Below are 25,992 nucleotides of genomic sequence, written 5' to 3' on the forward strand. Positions count from 1 at the left end.
GGTTAGGTAGGAGGAAAAATTTAATTTGTGTTCGGCGCAAAGGTTGTATAGTTTTTCATGCGTTCAAGATGTAATTAACCAAGAATAAGAGTTCCTAAAATTCAGGATTTAAATGCGAGTATTAGGAGTATTAGTTTGTCTCTTGTATTCAAATTGCAATTTGGAAATGTGTTCCAAGTTACATAAGTTTAAAATTGAAAATTTTATCTTCCTTACTTTATATATACAAGTCAACTATGGACATAATTAGATAGAGACCATCCTTTAACACCACAGTAAAGCAACATCCACCCCTAAATCCGTCACTGATTATTATTGATTATTAATATAAAAAATTATAAAGATATAAAAATGCATATTTATAAAAATAAGTCACATCCTTCGCAATTTATCTGCTGATTTTTGTCGACATTCTTCTTCATCGTTTCATTCATTGGGAAATGTGAAGGGATGGATCATGGATTGTAAAGTTAGGCCAAGATACCCAAAAAATCATATGTCTAACTCGATTTTCATGCAAATTGAATGATAAAAAACTAATATTTTAATGTTAGTTGTGGAATTCGTATTGGTTAGTACTCCCTCCATTATATACGACTCCATGGCCCAAATTACAATTTATTTTTCTAGTTTAATTATTTCAAAATTTTCTTTCATCAAAATCGAAAAAATGCATTTTCTTAATCCATATCAAAATAAAAAACTGAACTAAACTAGTGAAACTAACTTAATTAAGTAATCAAAACTGAAATATTAAGATTCAAACTCACCTACACAATAATCTATACCTTATCATCGGACACCATCTTATGATGGATTATAATAGCAAAAGTAATTTTTCTCATTCAAAGCAAATCAGTGGAACAACTAAAACCAAACTCTCTTCAATAGAACTCTCATTTTACTGTTATATACTGTATATGTAAATAGGTTATACAGCTGTTAATTTATTTTATTCGTATGTTATCATAAAATTAATATATAAAAATGATACTCCTACTATCACTTCTTCAGATTGTGAAATACTAGTATGAATTACTAGCAATTTAGCATCAATTCCTTATTTTGATTTGGGGGAAGACTCATAGTGAGGGGCCTCCGAGAATTACGGATCTGGGCAGGGCTTTTCCGCAAATAAAAATAATGGCTGGTCAATATTAGAGGCCACGTGGACTAGTATTGAGCAAAGATTTCTGCAGCAATCCTGGGATTTTATTTTACACACACGAGATATTTAATACTCCTACTAGTATTACGACTTTTAGATTTTAAGATAATGATAAACTATTAAAATTAAACAATTTAATAATATTTGGCAAAATAAAATGTTCGTATTAGTTTATACTATACATTAATATTTAATACATATACGTATTGATTTCTCTTATCTCAGCTATACAATAAATCTTTTGTGTTCGAGTATATTTATCAAAGATATATTATTATATCTGTAGTAAGAATTAATACATTGACCGTTATTTTTTTTCATCTTAAAAATATAACTTATTTTCCCATTTATATGAACTTAGTGCAAAATTCTTATCAAATAGGTCAAAACTCAAAAGGGCTATCAAGTTTTTCCTTCTAAATATGACTTAATTACAGTATGTTAGGAAAATTTTGACAATCATAATTCATTTGGAGACTTTTCTTAATCTTGGTCATTTCATCCTTAAAATATCAATCAATCATGTACTCATCTATGAATTGAGATTTATTTTGCCTTTCCTTTTTAAATTCTAAATGTCTAAGCACATGGATTAATATTTCAAAACTTGTTTGTGTTGGTCGGCACAATCCAACAATATGAACAAATGATTTGACTAGTTTGTAACATGTTGAAAACCATTGAGAGCAATTACCTCTATATATTGATTGACATTATTGAATTTCATCAAATTTGAATGAAATTAAAAAAATAGATCTACTAGCTAGTTGAATTGTGAAATTAGATGTCACAATATATCACTAATCATTCACCACTAGCACAACTCTTGCAATTTTTGTTCCATTTCTTAATTTTTATTACGAATGGTATCACGAGTCAAATCTTATAGGACAATATATATATATATATATATATATATATATGGGGAGTTCGATTGACAAAACTAAATCGCATGATTAAATATGTATCATGTTTGTTTTATAAGATTGACTCCACAACTTAATCCTAGATGGATAGTCTCATGATTATTAGTCATAACCTCCCCCTCCAACTAAAATAATCACACGACTTAATCCTAGATGTATAGTCTCATGATAATTAGTCATGACAACCGAACGCCACCATAGAGGGGTGCGTTATAATGCTAACTATTTAAGTTGCTAACTCTGCTAACTCATCAATGCAGTGTATTAAAAATGTCAACATGGTGACATTAAAATGTCAACACATAATATTAACACATTATATTAAAGTTCAACAAAATCATATGTGACATTTTAATGTCATTGTGTTAACATTTTTAATACATTGCATTGATGAATTGGCAAGTTAGCAACTTAAGAAAGTTAGCAATTGATCATACTCCTATATATATATATATAGAGTTGAATTTTAAAAATAAGAAAGTTAGCAATTGATCATAAGAAATTTGGATTTTAAAAATAACCTAGGTCATTTTTTATCGTTTTAACTCATTTTAATATCTAAAATTTTCATAATGAACTGAAAACAAAGTAAAAATGATTGAGTGTTCTCTTATAATGACCCGCCTTTAGTTATGTGTTCTGAATTTACGGGAGTGTTTTGTCTTTAACATGATGCACTTGAATTTTAAACACTACAGTAATAACAAAAATCACTAATACATTGTCAAAATTACCAAGATTAGATTTGGATTCAACATACTTGTGCAAATTTTGATAATGCTAATTTTAGTTGTCCTCATAGATTAAGTCAATATTTTGAGTATTAAATCACATGTGCATGTATAGTAAAAAAAAAAGGTTTGACAAATGAAATCTATAGAATAATTAAAAAAAAGGTAGTCAAGACATCAGAATAATTAAAATTAAGGTAGTTATAATATAGTCAAGATATATGTTAACATTAAATTACATGTATATACATATAGGAAACAAAAGTTTGTCAAATGAAATCTATTGAATGATTAAAAACAAGGTAGTAATATGGTCAAGATATCATCTCATAGAAATTTCAACTTAATTAATTCTAGATATTAAAAACCGAACCACCAAAGCGAGGGGGCAATAGTGACATTTCATGACATTAATGGCAGATCCGCTAACCGACAAATAAGGGGGTCGGCAAATGTCGGCCAGTGAGCCGAGTAGACAATCTCGCCCCCCGAAATTCCCTTTTTACCCCCGCCATCATTTTCGCATAAATACCTCACTATTTAGATATTGAGGGAAAAAATTAAAATAAACCCTGAATTTTAAAATTTAATCTTTTTCCCTTCCCCCAATAGAATATTACTTCTAATATTCCTACACCATTTACGCCACACGCACTGTAAAATATCCCTCAGCCCCTCCTTCCTTCTCCATCTCTCTTCTTTCTCTCACTAAAATCTGGTGATCCGAATTTAGAAAGCCTCTCGTTTCCTGGAAGTTTGTGAATTTTCGGCATTATCGTTTTTCATGTCAGTTATGCTGGTTTGATGAAGCCGCCGTGGATCCTCTTCGGGCGATTCTGGTATGTTTCTCCGGTTGCAATCTCGTAGCATTTCATACAAATTGTTTATCGAATGTGTTGTAATTGTATTGCATTGCGTGGATTTTTGGTAACATAGTGATTGAGTTTTACTGAATATTGATTGATTTGCAGCTGATTTATGTTGATATGTATCGTTTGTTTGCAAAAGATGGAAGGATTTTTGAAAAATGAAAAACGAATCAGCTGATGGAGAGTTGAGTTTGTGGTCGTGATGTGAGATCGTCATTTGAAATCCTGGTTTTTGGATTGTGTTTTTTTTCTTCTTTGGAAGTGTAGATTTCCAGCTAAGAATTTCTAACTTTTTGTTGCAATTTGGATTAGTTATTGATTTGTGAGGAGAAAGTATGGGTAACTAAATCTATCATGCCTATTGATTGATTGCATTGATGACTAATTATTGTTTTGTTATTAATGATTTCCTTTTGACTAACTTGATGTGACGAGGTAAAAACAAGTTGGGCATAAAAGTTGCTATTTCTAAAAATGAGCTGGTTAAAGAAAAAGATAGATTTCTGTTTTTTGTGAGGTTAATTAATTGTTCATTTGTGCTCTGATGATTAATGATTCGTAAACCTTATGTTCTTCGTTATTTCTGCAGGATTCTGCAAATTCCGTTTTGAAACTAAACCGTTATTTCCACCGTTAACATGGATGCTTCTGAGATTGAAGAAAATTTAATCTCTATTGGTGAGCCAAAGGTATGGAATGCAAAAGCCAGACTTATCTTTTTGCTAGCTTAATTTGGTGTTTGGCTAGCATTAATTTTATTTCGGCAATATGTTCAATGCGTTCTTGCATTTAGCATCTTTACTTTTGGCTTCGCATGAACTTATTGGATGGTTGTTCTCATTTACTGATTAACAAGATATGATGTTGATGCAGTTACATGGTGAGATGTGCAAGAGCCTTTGTATCGTGTATGTGAAGGTGCTTTCCATTTTTCCAGACCTAGAAGCAGCTAGGCCAAGAAGCACATCCGGCATTCAGGCACTATGTGCTCTGCACATTGCACTTGAGAAGACGAAGAATATACTTCAACACTGTGCAGAGTGCAGTAAACTTTACTTGGTACGATAGCTTCTGGTTTCATATTTCTTATTATATCGCCTGCACAAAATGGATCCTCATTCAGATATCCAGAGTAGAGTTTTGGTAACTTGGCCACCATGCTTATTGGTTTCTAATAAAGTTCAACACAACTGTTTTAAGTAATTCATACTGCTAATGTGTCTTCCATAAACTTTCTTGCTTTTCACTACTTCACTAGCTTCCTGAGAGATACATTTGAAAGCAAGTTCACTATTATATTTAAAAGCATACCTGCAACTGTGACTGACTTTATTACTTTTCTATTCATCAGGCAATAACTGGAGATTCTGTTGTTCTAAAATTCGAGAAGGCAAGATCTGCCCTAGAAGATAGTTTAAATCGGGTTGAAGATATTGTTCCACAAGTTATTGGTGTTCAGGTACAAGTTGTATTTAAATTTTTGTTTTTTTGTTTTTAGTCCTACATTTGTGTTTTGATTGGGGCATTTCTCACCCTCGTCTTTTCCAATAATAATACTAAGAATTATGAATGGTGTGAAAACGTATTCAACTTAATATTTTACTCTTTTGTTATTGAAGTTTATGTTACTCCTATTAGTTACTGAATGACTAGATGTACTTCTTGTGCACTGAAAGACCTAATTGATAATGCATCCATGTTTATTTCTCTGATTTGGAATTATTACTCTTCAAGTTGTGCTTTCTGGAATTATTTATGAACCTTTAAATGCTTCAATTGTTTGTTTCTCATCTGAATGGCGTTTTCCCAGATTGCTGAAGTTTTAGCTGAGCTTAGAAGGATTGAGTTCGCACTTGATCCTGTTGAGAAGCAGATTGGTGATGAGATAATTGCTTTGCTACAGCAAGGAAGAAACTTCAACAGCAGTTCAAATGATAATAATGAGCTTGAATCCTTTCACCAAGCTGCTTCTAAATTGGGTATCACCTCTTCGAGAGCTGCTCTTAGGGAGAGGAGGGCTTTAAAGAAGCTCATAGATAGAGCACGTGCTGAGGAAGACAAAAGGAAAGAGTCAATAATCGCTTATCTTCTTCATCTCATAAGGAAGTATTCAAAGTTGTTCAGAAGTGAGCTATCAGATGATAATGATTCACAAGGTTCAACGCCTTGCTCACCTACTGTTCAAGGGTCTTTGGATGATGGTATTGTTCTGGGGCGCAATGGCTGTGCCTTTGACAGACAACTGTCAAAACTCAGTTCTTTTAATTTTAAGTCCAATTTCCGGAGATCAGAGCAGATGACAGTCCCTCCTGAAGAGTTAAGGTGTCCGATATCATTGCAACTTATGTACGATCCAGTTATTATAGCTTCTGGGCAAACATATGAAAGGGTTTGCATTGAAAAATGGTTCTGTGATGGGCACAATACTTGCCCTAAAACACAGCAGCATCTCTCTCATCTTTCGTTGACTCCGAATTATTGTGTTAAAGGTTTGGTGGCTAGTTGGTGTGAACAGAATGGAATTCCTGTTCCAGATGGCCCACCAGAGTCCCTTGACCTTAATTATTGGCGTCTAGTGTTATCAGAGAGTGACTCGACAAATTCAAAGTCATTAGAAAGCATCAGTTCATGCAAGTGCAAGGGTGTTAAGGTGGTACCTTTAAATGACAGTGGGACCATTGTGGAAGCTGAAGGAAATGAAGAGGAAGAGATCTCTACACAGGAGGATGACTGTGAAGGTAATATCTTTCAGAAATACGAGGGTTATCTGAGAATTTTGGAGGAGGAGGATAATTTGATGAAGAAATGCACAGTGGTAGAGCAAATAAGACACTTGCTAAAAGATGACGAAGAAGCCAGGATTTATGTGGGGGCTAATGGTTTTGTCGAAGCATTGCTGCTCTTTTTGGAGTCTGCTGTCTCTGCCAAGAATGTGATGGCTCAGGAAATTGGGGCAATGGCTCTATTCAACCTTGCCGTAAACAATAACAGGTTTACTAAGATCTAAGTTACAATTTCTGAATCTTTCAGTAGCTGCACTAGATGAACAAGTTGACTAGAAGTTTTTTGCTTGGTTATTAAACATATCTAATATTAGTAGCACACATTGAATTCTACCATTTCCAGATCTATCATGTATTGCACGCCGCTCATCTGTCATATTTTAGGACCAACATAAATATCTAAGTCTCTCTACTTATTCAGAGTAGACTGATACTGTATATATTATTATTAGCCTCTCTTACAAAAGAATGCTTTGGAATGCCTCATTCACCACCACTTTCTTTTGCGGGCTTGTGAATGATCTAATTTACTGAAATGCTGATGTGAAACAACTTTTTTCTGTGCTTTTCAGAAACAAAGAATTGATGATGGCATCAGGAGTACTTCCAATACTACAGAACATGATTGTCGATGCTGATTCTGTTGGAGCAGCCACAGCTCTTTACCTGAATCTTTCGTGCCTCGAGGAAGCCAAGTCCGTTATAGGAACTACAGAGGCTGTCCCTTTCTTGATCTGGGTTCTTAAGAACGAAAATCACGAGCAATGCAAACTTGATGCTCTCCACACACTCTATAACATTTCAAGTCAAGCCACAAATATTCCTCACCTCCTGTCAGCTGGCATCATTGACGCCCTCCAAACTCTCATCACACACCCGAGTGACCAAGCTTGGACCGAGAAATGCATCGCTGTGCTAATATATCTAGCCTCAAGCAACACCGCAAGAGATGAAATGGTGAAGACCCCCGGGCTGATCGGTTCCCTTGCCACCATCTTGGACGTTGGCGAGCCCATCGAACAAGAACAAGCCGCGGCTTGTCTTTTGATATTGTGCAATGCAAGCGAGAAGTGCAGTCAGATGGTCCTTCAAGAAGGGGTGATACCTTCGCTGGTGTCCATTTCAGTGAATGGAACTGTGAGAGGGAAACAGAAAGCGCAGAAGCTTCTGATGTTTTTCCGCGAGCAGAGGCAACGAGATCCGCCGCCTGGTCCTGCAGAGCCGGGGTCTCAGAGTGGCGAGTCCGAAGATGCAAAGCCATTGTCAAAGACGGTTTCGAGGAGAAAAGCCGGTAAGATCTGGGGTTTCTGGTGGAAGAACAAGAGTGTCTCCATGTACCAATGCTAGAAGGGAGTTTACTGCTGTGAAGTTCTTCAGCTTCTCCTCCCGACCGGGCAGGTGCAGCATCGCACCGCACTAGGATAGATGGTGTGCGAGTATAAATTAACGGTAGAAGAAGAGCAAGTACGTGTTGAAGAAAATCTTAGGTGTGAATAGTTTGTTGTAAATCCTGGGATTTAGCTATGGAGCTGAGTAACGTTTTTGGTATAAGCCTTATATCATGAAATGAGCTCCAAATTTCTATTTTAAAAATCACCCAATTTTGTAGGCAACTGTTGCTAGTATGTTTTTAGTTTACTGGAGTCGTATTTTAGTTAGTTGCCACTTTGTATAATTTTGTGCATTCGAGAAAAAGTGAATGAAAAAACAAAATTTGCTAGCATTCAACTGGTCATTGCGATTTTGTACTTCACCGGTTAATCCTATTTTCCTTCCAATTTGTAATAAAACTAATAGCATAAAGTATCAATTTGTAATAAAACTAATAGCATAAAGTATGAGAGGTTAAAATATAAAAGAAGAAATATATTGTTTTTTTTTTTTTAAGAAATAACTCAGCTAGGACAATACAAAAGGAATAGGACTAAGATGAACGGAGAGAGGAAATGAATTACTCATTCCGTTCCAAATAGTTTGTACCACTTTTCTATTTCGGTCTCTTTCATATAGTTTGTCTCATTTCACTTTTTATTATTTTTGGCAGTGGACCTTCTATTCCACTACGAGACTATCTCCATCCGAACCCTCACCCAACCCCAACCTATATCAACTTTATAATAAAATATTCATTTCTCTATCCTCCACATACACAACCTTCACTCAATTCAACCCCCATCAACTTTTTAACTTCCATCAGTTACCCCAACCTAATCCAATTAAATATTTTTTTTATATATTTTATATTAATATTTTAATTTATAATTAATTTAAATATATTAAATAATGTCTAAAAATTATAATAAAAAGTATATGACTCAAATTTAAAACAGAAAATATTAGATATTCAAATAATTAAAGCACAGTATAATAATAAATTGCACATTAAAAAATTCAATATGATAATAGAAATAAACAAACCAAAATACAAATGAAGAGTGAAAAAAAGCTAGCTTAAACAAGATAAACATTAGTACATATTTAATTGTTTGTGCCGAATTTAATCCAAATGTGCTCAATCAAATCTTCTCGAAGTGTAATAATTCACATGAGTTTTGAAATGATATATAAAGATAAATATAATGATAATTAAATAAATTAAATTAATAAGTAAAAGTAATAAAAATGTCATAAATTCACAATGTTCAAAATATTCGAACTGTGATTATCTAAAATATTTACATTTCATATCTATAATATACTTCTAAAACATGTATATAAATAAAGTAGTGATTAATCAATAATTAATACTCCCTTCGTTTCTTGTTAATAGAGCCGTTTCTTTTCGGCACGGAGTTTAAGAATAGTGTGTTAAATGGATGGTGAAAAAGTAAGAGAGAATAAGGTAAGAGAGATGATTACTTTTTACCAAAAATAGAAATGACTCAATTAACTTGGAACTTCCCAAAATGGTAAATTAACTCTATTAACATGGAACGAGGGAAGTAGTAAATAAAAAGAAACAAAAATAATAATACGTTATGCCAATAGAAAATGGACATGTGACATTTGCCCTCCACTTTATGTTGAGCCGGCTGAAAATAACCCAAATTAGAGGTTGGATTGAGTTATGTAATTTTTGTTTTATTTTTATTTCTTTCTATTTTGTCTTATGTGTTTGCCCCCCATTTCAAAGTAGGCAAACACATAAGACAAAATAGAAAGAAATACAAATAAAGCAAAAATTAAATAATCCAACCCAACCTCTAATTTGGGGTCTTGTCAGCTGGCCCAACATAAAATGGAGGGCAAAGGACACATGTCCATTTTCTGTTGGCTCAATGTATTATTATTTTTGCTTTTTTTTTATTTACTATTAATTATTGATTAGTCACTACTTTATTTATGAACTCCCTCTGTTCCACTACAAGTGAGATGTTTCTTTCTGGTCGTTGTTTTGCAAAGATGATAATAAATAGTAAAAGTGGAGAGAAAAATAAAGTAAGAGAGAGAATAATATAGAAGATGGTCGTATATATATTATTATATTACTTGCTTTACTTTATCGCTACTCTAACTATTTATTAGTATTATTTTTGCAAAACAACGTCCAATTTGGAGTGCCTCACTTGTAGCAGGACGGAGGGAGTACATGTTTTAGAATTGTATACTATAAATATGAAGTGTGAATATTTTAGATAATCACATTTTGAATATTTTGAACATTGTGAATTTATGATATTTTTATTACTTTTAGTTATTAATTTAATTTATTTAATTATTATTATATTTATCTTTATATATCATTTCAAACCCATGTGAATTATTCTTCCAAGCATTCATGTGAGCCCCTCTTGTGAAAAACTCACATGAACTAGTTCATTTTGTTTATGATTAATTATTATTTTTTATTATTTTGTATTATTTGCTATTTTTTTACTGTGCTTTATTTTCCCTATATATATCCCCTAAGCATGCAAAACTCTTCACAAACAAAAACTAACTTTCTTTTCGTTCTTGTTTTGATAAATTTGGTTTTATGGATCCAAATTATCCAGACTATCGTCCTTATTTTCCAAACCATCAAAATTCCCAAAATTATCAACAATTAAATTATGCACTAATCTTTATCTTGTTTAAGCTATCTTATTTTTCACTCTTCATTTGTATTTTGGTTTGTTATTTCTATTATCGTATTGTATTTTTTAATGTGTATAATTTATTATTATATTGTGCTTTAATTATTTGAATATCTAATATTTTCTGTTTTAAATTTGAATCGTACACTTTTCTATAATAATTTTTATTTAATATATTTAAATTATTATAATTGAAAATATTAATATAAAATATAAAAAAAATATTTAATTGAGTTGGGTTGGGATTACTGATGGAAGTAAAAAAGTTGATAGGGGTTGAATTGAGTGAGAGCTGTGTATGTGGAGGATAGGGAAATAAATATCTTATTAAAAAGTTGATTGAGACTGGGTTGGGTGAGAGTCATGGATGGAGATAGTCTAACTCATTCCTACTTACTATAAAACTAATACTCCCTCCGTTCCTTCATAGTTGAGTCATTTTTTCATTTTGGGAAGTTCCATTATAGTTGAGTCAATCTATACTAATATAAAAGCCGAGTTTTGGGCATAGTTTAGAATATTTAGAAGTTTTGGGTGATAGTTATAAAATGTTACAAAACATTTTCATGAATTTATATTTATAAATAATGACTCTCTAAAGTAAATGCAATTAATAAAATAATAATTTAAACATATGTAACTGCCAATGGGGTAGGGAAAATATTAAAGTTGATGACTTTTCAAATCTATGGTCAAATCAATGTTAATACCATTCATAATAGTATAATGTAACATATATGTAACCGCTAATTATAGTGTGATTATAGTATAGCTAAATCACTCAATTTATCGATTTATGAGGAGTTTTCAATATATGCATTTCTTGACTTTTTAAATCATAAATGAATATTCATTTTAATTATCATTGTTTACCTAGAAAATGCATTTTTGTTTCTATAATGTGTAGTGGAATTTAAAAGATTTTAGAAATTATTATTAGCCTTTAGTTTTTGTCTATAAATACATGCTCTTTCATTGTGAAATTATCTTTTTCAGTGCAAACATTAGTTAAATTTAAAAAATACTTTCTCAAATGATTAAACTCCAGCGGTCAACGATGAGAGCTCTTCTTCAACGGTTAATGGAGACGGAGGCAGTATAGCTGTGGTGAGAAGGTCATGTAAGAGAAGGTGAAAAGAAAATAGCACTTTTAAATCTTATTTTGAGGATCATTCTCTATTTGAGTACTTTTTAGTTCATATTTAAATTTTCTTTATGTTAGTTTGTTTTATTTTTTTTAGTTTTGTTTGAATATATTCCATCTTAGCTATAATAATAGTAGTTATTTTCCCTCAAATAAAGAAATCGCAGAAGCTGATTATCTATAATGTTTTGAAGATTAAATTGCACGTTCTTCGCCAACTTTATTACTTCCACATGTTTCATGCAAAGAAAAAACTCAAAATCAACGAAATGACGAAAGGGGGCAAAGAAGATGAAGACATAAAATATCAGATTTTTTGTGTACATACATAAATAATCAATTTGGAGATTAAGGAGCAAAATAAGGCTGAGGTAAAGAGTCAACGATAGTTTCGGTTAAAAGTATACAGAGGAGAGAACTACAACGCTCAGATGATGTGTGTTTTGTTGGGTTTTTGTTTTACTATTTTATTTTCTTTATTATGCTATTCTTATTATTGTAATTTTAAGGTTGTTTATAAAAAGAACTAATTTTTTTCATAACTTACGAATTATTATTCTATTTACTAATGTGTAGTTTTATTAATATTTAAATTATTGTTTCATTTGTTCTGTTTCGTCATTTTATCTTTTTACAACTATATTATAGTCTCCTAATATTTTGTTTATATTCTTGGTATATACTCTTATATTTTTCTAATCTTATGTTATGGTAATGTCACTTATTTTATTTTATATTATTTATTTATAATATAATATCAAAATAATAGTACAAAAATATTCTAAATCGCGCATAGCGCGTGGGTTAACACTAGTTTCATATAGTATGCAACTTTTTTTTCTTTCTTACTTTACTCTCTTACTTTATTCTCTCTACTCTATTCACTTTTTACTTTATTCTCTCTACCTTTTTCTCTTTCTTACTTTTTTTATCTATTTATTTAATATACTCAACATTCATTTCTCAAACTCCGTGTCCAAAAGTTTCACCTCAATTATGAGGGAACAGATGGAGTATATAAAAGTAGGACACGCATTCTACTATCAGTTTTAACTCATTTTTTATTATATTTCTTAAAACTCGTATCCGATCAAAGTGAGATAAACTATTTGGGACGGAGGGAGTACATAAGTAAGAAAAAGTAGTATAGAATTAGTAAAAATTTTTTACTGGCATTTGTTAATAATAAATTGCATAAAATTTGTAGACGATTTAAAAAATTAGATTTTTATTATCGATAAAAGTAATAATGATCGAACGGCGCAGCATCCATTGCATCCAACGGCATTAGGAAAAGAGGAATCAATCAAACCCAAATCAATCAGAGCTAAGCAAACAGGAAGTGAGATATGGCGATGGCTGTAACTCTGGCGAGGCGAAGGGCGGCGGCGCTGTTATCTCCATCGTCAAAGCAGCTTTACAGCGCATCGTGGATTCTCAGCAAGGGATTCGCCACCGGATCCGATGAAAACGACGTGGTCATTATTGGCGGCGGCCCTGGAGGTTACGTCGCCGCTATCAAGGCGGCCCAGCTAGGCCTCAAGACCACATGTATCGAGAAGCGAGGCACCCTCGGAGGTACCTGCCTCAACGTCGGCTGCATCCCTTCTAAGGTCTGTTCCTGCTATGTGCCCTAATTTCGTTTCACTTTAATTTAGATGTTTATTTTGCGAATAATTTTGTTCCTTGTCCAATTTTGTTTGAATTGTGGTTAATGATATGTGGTTAATGTGGTGGGGAACTGAAGATTGATGAATACTCATGAATGAATAGCTATGTTGATGGATAGTCTGGAGCTAATCAAGTGAGGCATGCATATTTTCTGCAAAATAGCTGATTTTCATTTAATTATTTAATTTTTAGGTTATGTTTGGTTGTAAAAGATTTCAACTTTCAAGGATGGAGATCATTGATTTTGATGGATTTAAATTGAATTATTTGCTTTTAAATCAAATTTCTCATTTCTAAAGACAGCCTTAAGTTTGTTTTGGTTAATGGAGTACTTAATAGAGTATAGGAAGAACTTCAAAATGCTATAATTGTTTAACTGCTTGATTGCCAGCCCAATTTGTTATGTACTGATGTCTTAACATTTAGGTATTGCGGTATTACAATATGCAAGTGCGCGGCATCACATGATTAGTCTTCTGAAATGAAATACTACATGTCTAAAATAATTGCATCAATAGCTTGGAATTTTACATTTGAGAAATGGCATGTGGTCCTAATGAATTACCTTGTCGTCATGCAGGCATTGCTTCATTCCTCCCACATGTATCATGAAGCAAAGAATTCATTTGCCCATCATGGTATTAAGGTTTCTTCAGTTGAGGTGGATGTACCAGCAATGCTGGCCCAAAAAGATAAAGCAGTGGGTAACTTGACTAAAGGTATTGAGGGTCTCTTTAAGAAGAACAAAGTGAACTACGTGAAGGGGTATGGGAAGTTCCTATCCCCGTCTGAAGTTTCTGTTGATACTATTGATGGTGGCAACACTACTGTGAAAGGAAAGCATATTATTGTAGCAACCGGTTCTGATGTGAAAAGTCTCCCAGGGATAACCATTGATGAAGAGAGGATTGTATCATCAACTGGAGCTTTATCCTTGAAGGAGGTTCCCAAGAGACTTATAGTGATAGGGGCTGGTTATATTGGTCTTGAAATGGGATCTGTTTGGGGCCGCCTTGGGTCAGAGGTAATTGTAGTTGAATTTGCAGGCGACATTGTTCCAAGCATGGACGGTGAAGTGCGGAAACAATTTCAACGATCCCTTGAGAAGCAGAAAATGAAATTCATGCTCAAAACCAAGGTCGTTTCTGTTGACACCACAGGAAGTGGTGTGAAGTTGACCCTTGAACCAGCAGCTGGTGGCGAGCAGACCACACTCGAGGCTGATGTTGTTCTGGTTTCTGCTGGAAGAGCACCTTTCACTGCTGGACTCCAGCTGGAGAAGATAGGGGTTGAAACTGACAAGATGGGTCGCATCTTGGTGAATGAGCGGTTTGCCAGTAATGTACCAGGAGTATATGCAATTGGTGATGTGATTCCCGGGCCTATGTTGGCTCACAAAGCTGAAGAAGATGGTGTTGCATGTGTAGAGTACATTGCTGGTAAGGAGGGTCACGTGGACTACGACTTGGTCCCAGGAGTTGTGTACACGCACCCTGAGGTGGCATCAGTGGGGAAAACCGAGGAGCAGGTGAAGACCCTTGGAGTTGAATATCGCGTGGGGAAGTTTCCTTTGTTGGCAAACAGCAGAGCCAAGGCAATTGACGACGCAGAGGGACTGGTGAAAATAATTGCTGAGAAGGAGAGTGACAAGATCTTGGGAGTCCACATAATGGCACCGAATGCTGGGGAGCTAATTCATGAAGCTGCTTTGGCTTTGGCGTATGGAGCATCAAGCGAAGACATTGCCCGGACATGCCATGCTCATCCAACAATGAGCGAAGCATTGAAGGAGGCCGCCATGGCCACTTTCGACAAACCCATTCACATTTAGAAACTCGTCCTGTTTTCATAATTAATTCCAAGAGTTGTTGATTGGAGCTACAACATACTCTCGTGATCAACCTGATAAATGATTGAACTATATTTCCTCAGTTTTCATTTCATTATGATGTAATAACATCACGAGCTGTGTAAATTTTGAGCTTTTTCAGCTCTCAAAGGTTTATCATTTTCTCAAAACATAAAATTTACTGTTAGTCTTGTTAAATGTGCATATTCAACATATAGAATTCCTTTTTGAATATTACAGGTTTGAAAGCTACGCTAGCTCAGCCAGGAAATAAGATTTGTGACATTTGGAACATGTTCCATGGTAAATCAGTATTTAAATCTCAACTTCAACAATATATAACCAATGAAGATACTAGTTTTACATAAAAGTTTAAGCAAACGAAATAAACCACAAATTACATCAAACACCGGTATACGAAATGCCTACAAATTGTGGCTGGGGATAAAAGAAATTATTCATCTTTCATTTTCATACATCTCAGTTAAGCTTAAGCACACCATGATCCGGAATTATAGATCTTGTGGTGATAGGTTATGAATATGGTGATTGTTTACTGTAGATGTATACATAGTAGAGTGTCTCCATGTACCAATTGTAAAAGGGAGTTTACTGCTGTGAAGTTCTTCTTCTGCTTCTCCTCCCGACCGGGCGGGTTCAGCATCGCACCGGACTAGGATAGATGGTGTACGAGTATAAATTAACGGTAGAAGAAGAGAAACGGAAGTGTTGAAGAAAATCTTAGGTGTGAATAGTTTGTTGTTAATCATTTATCTGTTTATTGTTGATATGTTCACAAAAGATTTTCTCAACTTTCTTCTTTTTAAACCATTTATCTGTTTATTGTTGAAAGATTAGCTTAATTTTCTTCTCTCTAAAGTCTAAACTATCTTTCTGTTTATTGTTCATCTACTGTTTTTTTCTTTGTCATTTATTGCAGATGAATTCATGAGCTTAACATGTTAGTTTCCTTGCCTGTTGTTTTATGTTTTTAGTTTGATTATTTAATTTATTTTTGCTTCTTATCGTGTTACTTTTTCTTTTGGATCCTATCTACAATAGAAAAATGATATTATATCGTATACTAACAATTTAATTGTAATTCCCTCAAGAGAGTGGGCAGAAAATTTTTGCTAAGAAAAAAAAAACAATTTAATTATACAATTATTCTTCATTTTTAGTTTATTCACATATGGAATTATTTGGCATCACTGAGAAGAGTATTATCATCTACACAATTGCCTTCAAATCAGTATTCTGTAGAAGAAAAACTGTCATATCTTTATAACCTGTAGAATAAAAAATCATCTTCGTGGATGGTGTGTATTTATTGTTGACTGACTAAGTTATAATAATTTTTAGCATGTGTATATATCTATATAGGTTCTGCATTTACGTTTTTTATTGTTTTGATATTAGTTATTTAGAATATTATAAATGACTATTAATATGACTAAATATTTTTGTTAATTAATTATGTAAAACTAATTTTTTTATAATATTATTTTTAATTTACTAATTAATATATGCATTGAATTATACTCCATGTTAGTATTTGAAGTATTTACTAATGTGATTTGAATAAATTAATTTCTTTTTATTCTTAATAGTAGGCTTAGATTTGCTCATATATTAATAGCAGTATGCAGCATCTATATATTCCATTTGTCAAAATATAATATCCACATCCATCCTCTTTCTCTAAAGAATATTCAGATCCACTTTTATTGATTTTCAATTTCATGCCACCAAATCAATGCTCTTCATAGGACCTGCTCTTACACTATAAATAAAGAGTGTACTATATAATAACCTTACTAAAATGAATATATATCAAAGATCGTCATTCGCGCTTTGAACTAGTTTTATATAAAAGCATTGTATGATGTTAAATAATTGGCTCGACTAGCTCAGTTGGTAGAGCGCAAGGACCACCATGACCATTATGTCTAGAGACCACCGAGTCTTTATTCATGTCTCGAGACCACCGTGAGCAGACCACCATGGGCAATCTTTATTGGTCGAAGTCTCGAGACCACCGTGACCAATTTTATTGGTGGTGATACATAATTTTTATTGATTAAATACCAAAATAGAAAAATGCATCTTTTATTCGCGAACAGCTAGTTATTTGTTTTGCAAGATTACTAAAAATGGAAATGTTTTTCATAGGCGGACGTCGCAAAACGACAGAATGTGTCTGCTATTTACAAAGGGAGAAAGCAATGAAAAGTATCTATACAAATCATACAACACACCCATGTATATATATAGGCATTCTTCCTATATCTTCCTATATAGTATTTAGATTTTTCTATATAAAAATAGATATTTTATAATATAATTCTATATCTAGATAATTCTACTATAAATTATCTAGAAATTCTACTACATAACATATACACATAGATAATACGGGTTGCGTTAGTGTGCTAACTAATTTAAAGTAATAACTGATAACTTTCAATTTTGTGTATTAAAATTATCAACACAAAGACATAATTATATCAATACAACAGGTAAATTTAAATATCAACACAAAGATATAGGTTTATCAACATAAGAATATTGATAAATTTATGTCTTTGTGTTGATATTTTTAACATGCAAAATTGATACTCCCTCCGTCCTGCTTTAGGAGTCCCGATTGAGTCGGGCACATGTTTTAAGAAAGTGTTTTAGTGTGTTATTAATAAATGTTGTAGTGGAGTTGGGACCCATTTTTAACACTTTTTCACTTACTTTGAAAACATTTTTTATTAGTTTATCCCAATCTGGACTCCTAAAGCGGGACAGAAGGAGTATTAGTTATTAGTTATTACTATAAATTAGTTAATATTTGATCACATACTTGCTAAAAAAATTAAATTTATATTTTTTTTCTCGAGTATTGATTGGGTGTTAGATAAACCCAACCAATATCTAATTTATTGTTTAAGATGTTATTTTTTCTCCATCATCAAAATCTTCTCTACTTTCTACTCTCATTGTTTAAGATGTTTTTTTTTCTCCATCGTCAAAATCTTCTCCACTCTCTGCTCTCTATTAGATCTCTTTCCTTCCTTCTCTCTTCATATCCATTGTGCCTCTGCCTCTTGATTAGTCACAAGACTCCTTGACAATTCAATCGGCATGACAACATCTCCCTTCAATAAAACCCCAATTCGGAAACTCATGCTCGCAACTATCTTTGAAACTGAATTCTTGACTCAACTTATTTTTAACACAACTACACAAGTATATCCGCAAGTGTAAAATAGCAAACAGTAAGCAAGAGTATCGTATTCACGGAGACAATGGGTGTCAACCTAAGTACCACGAACCAACCTCAACTATTATCTAGATGAATCAGAAAATTTTGGTTTTCTAAATCTACTTGAAAACAAAGCATAAACAATAACTAGAGCAAATAAAAACAACTTAGACAAATAAAAGGTAACGGATGTAGATCAAGAATGAGGAAGGTAGAATCCTACGGGATCGACAACAACTATCCTATGCTCAACTAATTTCCAAACTATGCCAACAAAGGGTCTCAAGGGTTATCAAGCTATCACTAAAGTAAAACTATATCTTCTCCTGAAGCATACAATTTGTAGATTGTTACCTAGAACCGAAGTGTCCTTTTTAAAACTAAGGGAACAACTCCTAAAAGCTCCTAAGATATTTATCTTCATTCAAAGGCTCAAATCTCCCGATTATATTGGCAAAGATGTCAACTTCTCTTCTTTCAAATTAAACTACTCATCTCCCAAGTATTGTAGTAAAATCCACATGCATTTATAAGGTGATCAGTCAAATAAATGAATAAGCACAAGAGAAGTCAAAATAACCACATGAGAAGGCACAGAAAAAAGAAATCAATTAAACATAAGAATCATTGTATCTCCCCGTAGAACTCTACGAAGGATTTAGCTACTTATGTTCATCACAAAAGTCAAAGAAATATTCAAATAAATATTTAAAAACATTGTTTGAACAAAAAGAAAACTAAAATATGAACTCCTAAAATTGGATTGGGCGGATTGGAGGCCTCGCCTTCAATCTTGCAATGAATATTCGTCATCTGCTCATTCTTCTCTTCTTCCTAGGTGAAAAACTGATATTTTTGGGGTAGGAGGCGTGCAGAATGTTGTAGGAGCCGTTTCCTAGGTATATATATATACCTAGGTTAGACTTTGGGCGCGGAATAAGCTGTCGGTCGAACCTGGCGGGTCGTCAGGTTCGTTGTGCGTCGAAGCTGGCGAGTCGTCAGCTGCCTACGGCGTTTTTCTCGTGTTTTACTGGCGGGTCGCTAAATTCGTTTGCACGCGAACCCGGCGGGTCGCCAGCTATGTCACTGATCCGTGCAGTCTTTGTAAAACGACCATAACTTCTTCTACCGAACTCCGATTGAGACGTTTAGGATATCCAAGCGAAGCTCTTTCGAAGACGAAGAGAGTGGTATGCAATATGGACTGATTGGACTTCAAAATCACTAGAAAAACTGTCTCAAACCAAAGCTGCTGTACATCCACATATTTTGTTACATTTTCCTACACATTCTTCACAAAATGGTCAAAATACCAATATAATAGAGAAGTAGTTATAAGTTTATAACCAAGTCTGAAAGTACACAATATATGATTAAAACTCTCAAACCATGAAAAATCCAAGTGAATCAATTCTCTTTGTTCTATTTTTATGTTCGTTTATTGTATTATTTGATTCTTTAAATTGCTACTTAATACTTCTAAATTGGATATGTGAATTACATGGTTATACAATGGTTACAAAATTAGCATAAAATAATAAAAAGAATTTAATACATGTTTTTCTCATAATTGAAGTTACAATTCTTATACGGAAAAGCTAAACATGATAATTACTAATAAACTTATCATCTTTTTCACTCTTTTCATTATTACTCTATTTAATTTTTACATTAATACATTCAACCTATTTCTTTCTATTTAACATATAAAATGACATCACCTAAACTTTGGACCCATCACCCAAATATGACAACTACTCAGAATGGAGGGAGTATTAACTAAATTACAGACCAAACTTTCCACTAACGTATTTTATTATCCTTGTAAACGACTTTTAACTGCAACATAATTAGCATAAAATAATTTAATACAATCTACTTGAAAAAAAAAGGAGAATATAAACTTTGGAGAATTTAATCCATTCTGTATTCTTAGTACTAGTTATAAACTTATTAGTGAGATATGGACAAAGTCAATTCACACATAGGTACACCGTTAGTATTCGGAGACTCAATTCATCGGTTCGGTTAAGATACTTCGTGTCTGGCATTTGAATACTCAAAATATGCATTGGATTGACTATCAAATATGCACTTTAGGGTGGAGTCAGTATCACAATCATCAATCACAAAAGAAAGAATAATCATGTAAATCAAGATTTCATTGTAGCCCTAATAAAAGTATCCCAACACATAATTAATTTGACACAAAATGATACAAATGGGCCAATAATGGCAGCCATATACTATTATATTAAAACAAGAAAGAAAAAAAAAAACTAAGTTATGAGTACATATATATATGATCTACATGCAAAAAATCAGTATGGCACAAACAATTGCTTACTTCTTCAATCAGTTCGGATGATTTCTTCTGCGATATCCTTCAAATGTACATGTTCTTCTTCCTCGTCCTCCTCTTCCGTCTCGTCTTCCTTCTTCTCCTTTTCGAGCGCTTCCTTATATGTGCTCGGCTCCTCCTGCGTCTCGTCTTCCTTCTTCACCTTCTCAAGCGCCTCTTTATACGTGCTCGGCTCGTCTTGCGTCTCGTCTTCCTTCTTCTCCTTCTCGAGCACCTCCTTGTAGCTGCTGCATCCCAGCGTCTGGTTGAACGGGTGATTCTCGTCTTGCGACGAGCAATCGGAGACCGGAGAAGTGTTCGCCGACTGGTAGGATGAGTACATCGGCGAATCCCCTGCGTTCAGCGGCTCCTCCAGCGCCTTTATCCTGCTCTTCCACGAATGCAGCCTCTTCACCGACAAACGCACCACCTCGCCGCCGTTTACCTCCTCGAATTGCACCGATTTCGGCGGCGGCGCGTGGTGGTTCCTCGCCGCGTCGGCATAGGAGTACGGCTTCTCGAACTGCACCGATTTCGTCTGCTCCTTAGATTTGTCGTGCGATTTGCAGTTGAGGTCGACGGGGATCTCCTTCTCCCTCGCGGATCTAGATCCGAGGCGGATGAGGATCGAGAGGAGGAAAGTGATGCATGAGATGAGGAGCGTGATCGCCCAATCGAGGAGCGGGAAGCGGATCGGGAATTTCCTCACCGCGTCGTCGATTTGCTCCGGCAGAGCCTCCGCGCGGCGGACGATGCCGTCGATTCCGTCGAAGAGCGGCGCGGATTGGGGGAAATTCGCCTCGATTTTGCCCTCGATCGAGAGGATCTGGTCGTCGATGGCGATTACGAGGCCGGAGCATCGGATCGCGGTGTCGTGGACGAAGGAGGGGCAGAAGGCGTGGAAGGTCGAGATCGACCTCTTCGCCATGGATCCGAGCGGCGCGTCGAGATCCTGCGCCTTCGCGGCGGCTCTGCGCGCGATGGAGACGCACGAGGCGCCGCACGTGTGCAGCGGGCGGCGGCGTTGGGATTTTTTGGCAGTGGCTCCTCCTCTTCCTCCTTCTTCGTGGGGAATCCATGGCTGCAGAACGTTGATGTTTGATGAATCGAGTCAAAATGCAAACAATGTGAGATTGAAAATGGAGAAGAAGAAAATCGTACCGACGTTAGAGAGGAAGCCGCGGAGTGTAGAATGTTTGCAGGAAGACTCCAAATGAGACTGACAACCCCCATTTTCGTGAGTAATTTTGAAGAAAATTGGGAGAAAAAAAGAAAAAAAAAGGGTAAAAAGGCGCCAAAATTGATTGATATAAAGCATGTGATTTTTAAATTCGTTAATTCAGGAATATAATTGGCCGTTATTCACTTTGGCCGTTTTGTTGTAACTGAAACCATATAATTAATTTTCTATTATTATCCTTTTTCAAATATAATCTTTCTCTAATACTACTACATATTACTTTCACGTGCTTAAATTAGCATACACTCAAAATATTTTATCCCAATGTTTCAATGTATATATATATATATATGTACTGGGGTGCACTATAGTGCCACCATAGATAGAATAACATCATACCACCAATATCAGCAATAGGATCTGGAAATCCAACGCACAAGATTAAGTTTCGCAAACAGACTACAGATTGTTGTCTAATGTATTATGAATTGCCGGCGGGGGCATTTTAGTCATTTCTTAATTTAAAAATCAAATCAGATTGGGGGATATTCCTCACAATCACGTCATTCTCTACATTCTCTCTCTCTCTCCTTCTCTCTTTCTCCACGCCGCAATTAATTCTTCTTCAACCCTCAAATAATCGATAGAAACCCTAAAATTATGAAAATCTCACACAAAATATGCCGCCTCCGCCTCTACGCTGTGAATCGGTGATTTCCAGCCACAACTACTTCGATAATTGGCGATTTCCAGCCACAACTACTTCAAGAATCGGCGATCTGAAACCAAAAGTTAATTCCCATCAACGATCGGTGAATAATCGCGATTATGAAGGGACGGCGACGGCGAATCGAAAGGAAACCCTCGAAAATCCAATTTCACCGACGATTAGAAGGGATTTGCTTGGCGAAACGAAGGATATTTGTTGGCGATTGTGAACGGAGTTTAGCTGCTTGTTTCTCCGACTACACCTAGGTAAATTTCTGAGTTACTCTGTTTAGCGGCGCAATTGGAGAGTTTGTGTTTCTCAATTCTGAGTTGATTAGTTTCTAACTATGTTTGCTTCTCAATCCTTATTCATGACTCAATTGCTTGTTCTTTCAAACTATTGATAATTAGAGTTATGCAATCTGTTTAGTATAACTAAACATTGATGAATCTGAATTATGTTGCTTGCTGAATGCTTTTTACTTGCTATCTGATTTGTGGATTTTGTGCTTGATTCTTTTTCTTTTATGTTTTTTCTGCTAGCTAATTACTTTGATTAGGAAGATTTTGATTATGTTATGTTCATTTTGGTAGGTTTGTTATTCTATTTTATGTTGTTCATGTTTGTTTTGGAAAATAGCATGTCTTATATTAAGTGATTGCATACTAATGCATTATATAGTGCATGTTTGTGGTTATTCTTTGAATATCTGGTTTCTCAATTTCGATCCATGACTCAATTGTTTGCTTTCTCAAACTATTGAAAATTCTGAGTTATGTACTATGTTAAGTATTACTAAACTTTGATTATTACTAAACATTGATGAATATGAATTATGTTGCTTGCTTTATGCTTTTTGTTTCCTGACTGATTTGTGGATTTTGTGTAGTGCATTGTACCCTATTTTGAATCCATGTGTATTATGATGTGCATCTTGCAATTCCAGTTTCATATATTTCATCTTTTACAAATTTGTATAGTTGCATGCCTAAACAGTACTGAGTTGTGCTTGTTAAATATGTGATACTGATGTTGCAGTTTTGCTAGTTATATATTGCAGTTTTGCTGGTTATATATTGCAGTGCATCATTTACAATATTGCAGTATTGTTTATCACCAATATTGCAGTGCACCATTTAGAATATTGCAATGCACCATTAGAATATTTCAATATTTGGTTATCATGACGGAAATACTCCTCTTTTTTTGTAGTTTTGGTGAAAGTAAATAAGGGGGTGAAGGCCCTGAGCCGGAATCGTTTGCGAATATCGTGGAATACTTAAACTTGAAGCAGAAGAGGGATATTATGGAAATGGCTTCGGTGCCCTAATCAACTTCAAATTGAACTACATACCTCCGAGACTCGGGTATTGGCTTGTAGCATATTTCAATCCAGTAGCTTGTGGCCTACCTATAGGAGGGTCTGAGACTGATTGCAAGCACATCGACAAAGTTGATGTGAACTCTTGGTGTTTTGAACATGAATTCTGGTTTGGTTGATGTATATTTGGTAGCTACTCGTACTGAAAAATGGTGGTTTTATTATGATGTAGACAATGTTGGAGATGTAATTTGAATGTCCTTTGTTGTGTACTTGTTTGATCTTCTATAATTCTATAACTTTTGGATGCTTAATGTAGTCAAAGAATAAACATCAATATTTTGATCTCATGTACATCAAAATATAAACCACAACAGGATAAAATGAAAAGACTGATCATTAGGCAAATCATATATAAACTGCAATTAACCATATGGTAGACTGCAATATGTACCATATAATGCAGCAATCTGGTAAAAACAGAGTATGACCATAAGAACTGAATCAAAAATGAACTAGAGCGAATTTGGGCAGCAAAACACCATGTAATTTCGACACAAATCGACACACACAACTGAACAAGTCCAATTAACCATTAGGCAGATTATATATAAACTGCAATTAACCATATGGTGGACTGCAATATGTACCATATAATGTAGCAATCTGGTAAAAACAGAGTATGGCCATAAGAACTGAATCAAAAATGAATCAGAGCGAATTTGGGCAGTAAAATACTATGTACTTTCTACACAAATCGAATATACAACTGAACTAGTGCTAACAAAAAAAAAAAGATAGAACCAAATTTCAACAATAGTCATCGAACACATAGAAAATGAAACATCTATAACATGGAGCAAGAAGAGATTCATAGAAATCAAAGGGGAGAATACGAAGTAAATTGCTGCAAATTTGAGCAGATTAAATTCACGGAGATCAATTATAGATCAAAATTCATGGAGTTCAATTACATATCTCAACTTGCATGATGAAATTCACGAAATCCATGGATTTCAATTAACAATACACTCCAAAACTATGCACACAATTGTATATGAAATTCGTGAAGTAAATTTGTCGGCCACAGTTCCTAGAGTCATAGTGACCCAATTCTCCATATATTTTACACTTATATAATGGTTTGTTGTTCAACTTTATAGCATTCTCTCTCATGGACACCAAACGGCTTGCAAAAATCATTTGTTGAACCTTTGGGTCGAATATCGTCGAGGCACGCTGGATCACGCGATAAAACAAAATTTGAATTAGTTCAAATACAATTGAATGCAAATAACAATTAGGTGTCTGCAATATTTAATACATAAACCTGCAATATTTAATACATAAACCTGCAATATCTAATACATATAGAAGACCAGATTCAGAAACAGAGTATTGACATAAAATCATAAGAATCACATATCAGAATACATCATAAATTCGATGAGTACTCAATTTCTAAACGCCATCAGAGTCAACATAACTAAGTTTCAAAATCAAAACTAATTTCAGATAAAAAAATAATCACTAAATTCATATAAAAGTAAAAACTAAACCCCGATGATTTGCAACATGTAATTTCGTAATAAATTTAAGAAATAATTATCCAAAATCAAAACTATTTGTTGTCTACAATAAGTAATTGCTCACCTTCTGGAAAAACATCCAAATCAAAACTGAGAATCGAATCGCATGTCATATCGTTTGCAATTTGAATTGCAATGCAGAATTGTCCGGTTTCACTCAAATTTGCAGAAACTTAAGAAATTTGATTGAATTGGAATAAAAATTGCAGAACAAATTGTAGGCGAATTGATTTGGTGGAAGCAAAATGCAAAATCGTGCCCAAATTATCACCGATTTGGAGGAAATCTGGAACCAAATTCGTTGGAACTAAGAATGGATGTGAGATTGAATAATTGAACGACTAATTAGAGAGAGATTGAATGGGATGAGTGAATTCAATAT

At 34.2% G+C, this 25,992-nt stretch overlaps 3 protein-coding genes and 1 long non-coding RNA gene across 4 annotated transcripts; 3 read left to right on the plus strand and 1 right to left on the minus strand.

Moving 5' to 3' along the window:
* Nucleotides 1-3,438: 3,438 nt before the first annotated feature.
* On the plus strand, nt 3,439-8,200 carry LOC125214362 (U-box domain-containing protein 45-like). The gene is made up of 6 exons (XM_048115359.1): nt 3,439-3,664; nt 4,284-4,383; nt 4,568-4,753; nt 5,046-5,153; nt 5,505-6,685; nt 7,050-8,200. Exons 2-6 carry the CDS (start codon nt 4,333-4,335, stop codon nt 7,822-7,824), a joined length of 2,301 nt encoding a protein of 766 aa, XP_047971316.1. The 5' UTR covers nt 3,439-3,664; nt 4,284-4,332; the 3' UTR covers nt 7,825-8,200.
* A 4,781-nt stretch (nt 8,201-12,981) lies between these two features.
* Nucleotides 12,982-15,404, plus strand: LOC125214654 (dihydrolipoyl dehydrogenase 1, mitochondrial). The gene is made up of 2 exons (XM_048115771.1): nt 12,982-13,310; nt 13,949-15,404. Exons 1-2 carry the CDS (start codon nt 13,047-13,049, stop codon nt 15,197-15,199), a joined length of 1,515 nt encoding a protein of 504 aa, XP_047971728.1. The 5' UTR covers nt 12,982-13,046; the 3' UTR covers nt 15,200-15,404.
* Nucleotides 15,405-20,633: 5,229 nt separating this feature from the next.
* On the minus strand, nt 20,634-22,085 carry LOC125216033. The gene is made up of 2 exons (XM_048117635.1): nt 21,973-22,085; nt 20,634-21,892 (listed from the first exon to the last, which is right to left on the minus strand). Exons 1-2 carry the CDS (start codon nt 22,042-22,044, stop codon nt 20,822-20,824), a joined length of 1,143 nt encoding a protein of 380 aa, XP_047973592.1. The 5' UTR covers nt 22,045-22,085; the 3' UTR covers nt 20,634-20,821.
* A 513-nt stretch (nt 22,086-22,598) lies between these two features.
* LOC125216034 lies at nt 22,599-24,282 on the plus strand. Its single transcript, XR_007175332.1, has 2 exons — nt 22,599-22,966; nt 23,913-24,282. It is a non-coding gene; the product is annotated as an uncharacterized LOC125216034 (long non-coding RNA).
* Nucleotides 24,283-25,992: the final 1,710 nt, after the last annotated feature.

The sequence above is a fragment of the Salvia hispanica genome, chromosome 3 (genome assembly GCF_023119035.1).
Source record: "Salvia hispanica cultivar TCC Black 2014 chromosome 3, UniMelb_Shisp_WGS_1.0, whole genome shotgun sequence".
Lineage (NCBI taxonomy): Eukaryota > Viridiplantae > Streptophyta > Magnoliopsida > Lamiales > Lamiaceae > Salvia > Salvia hispanica.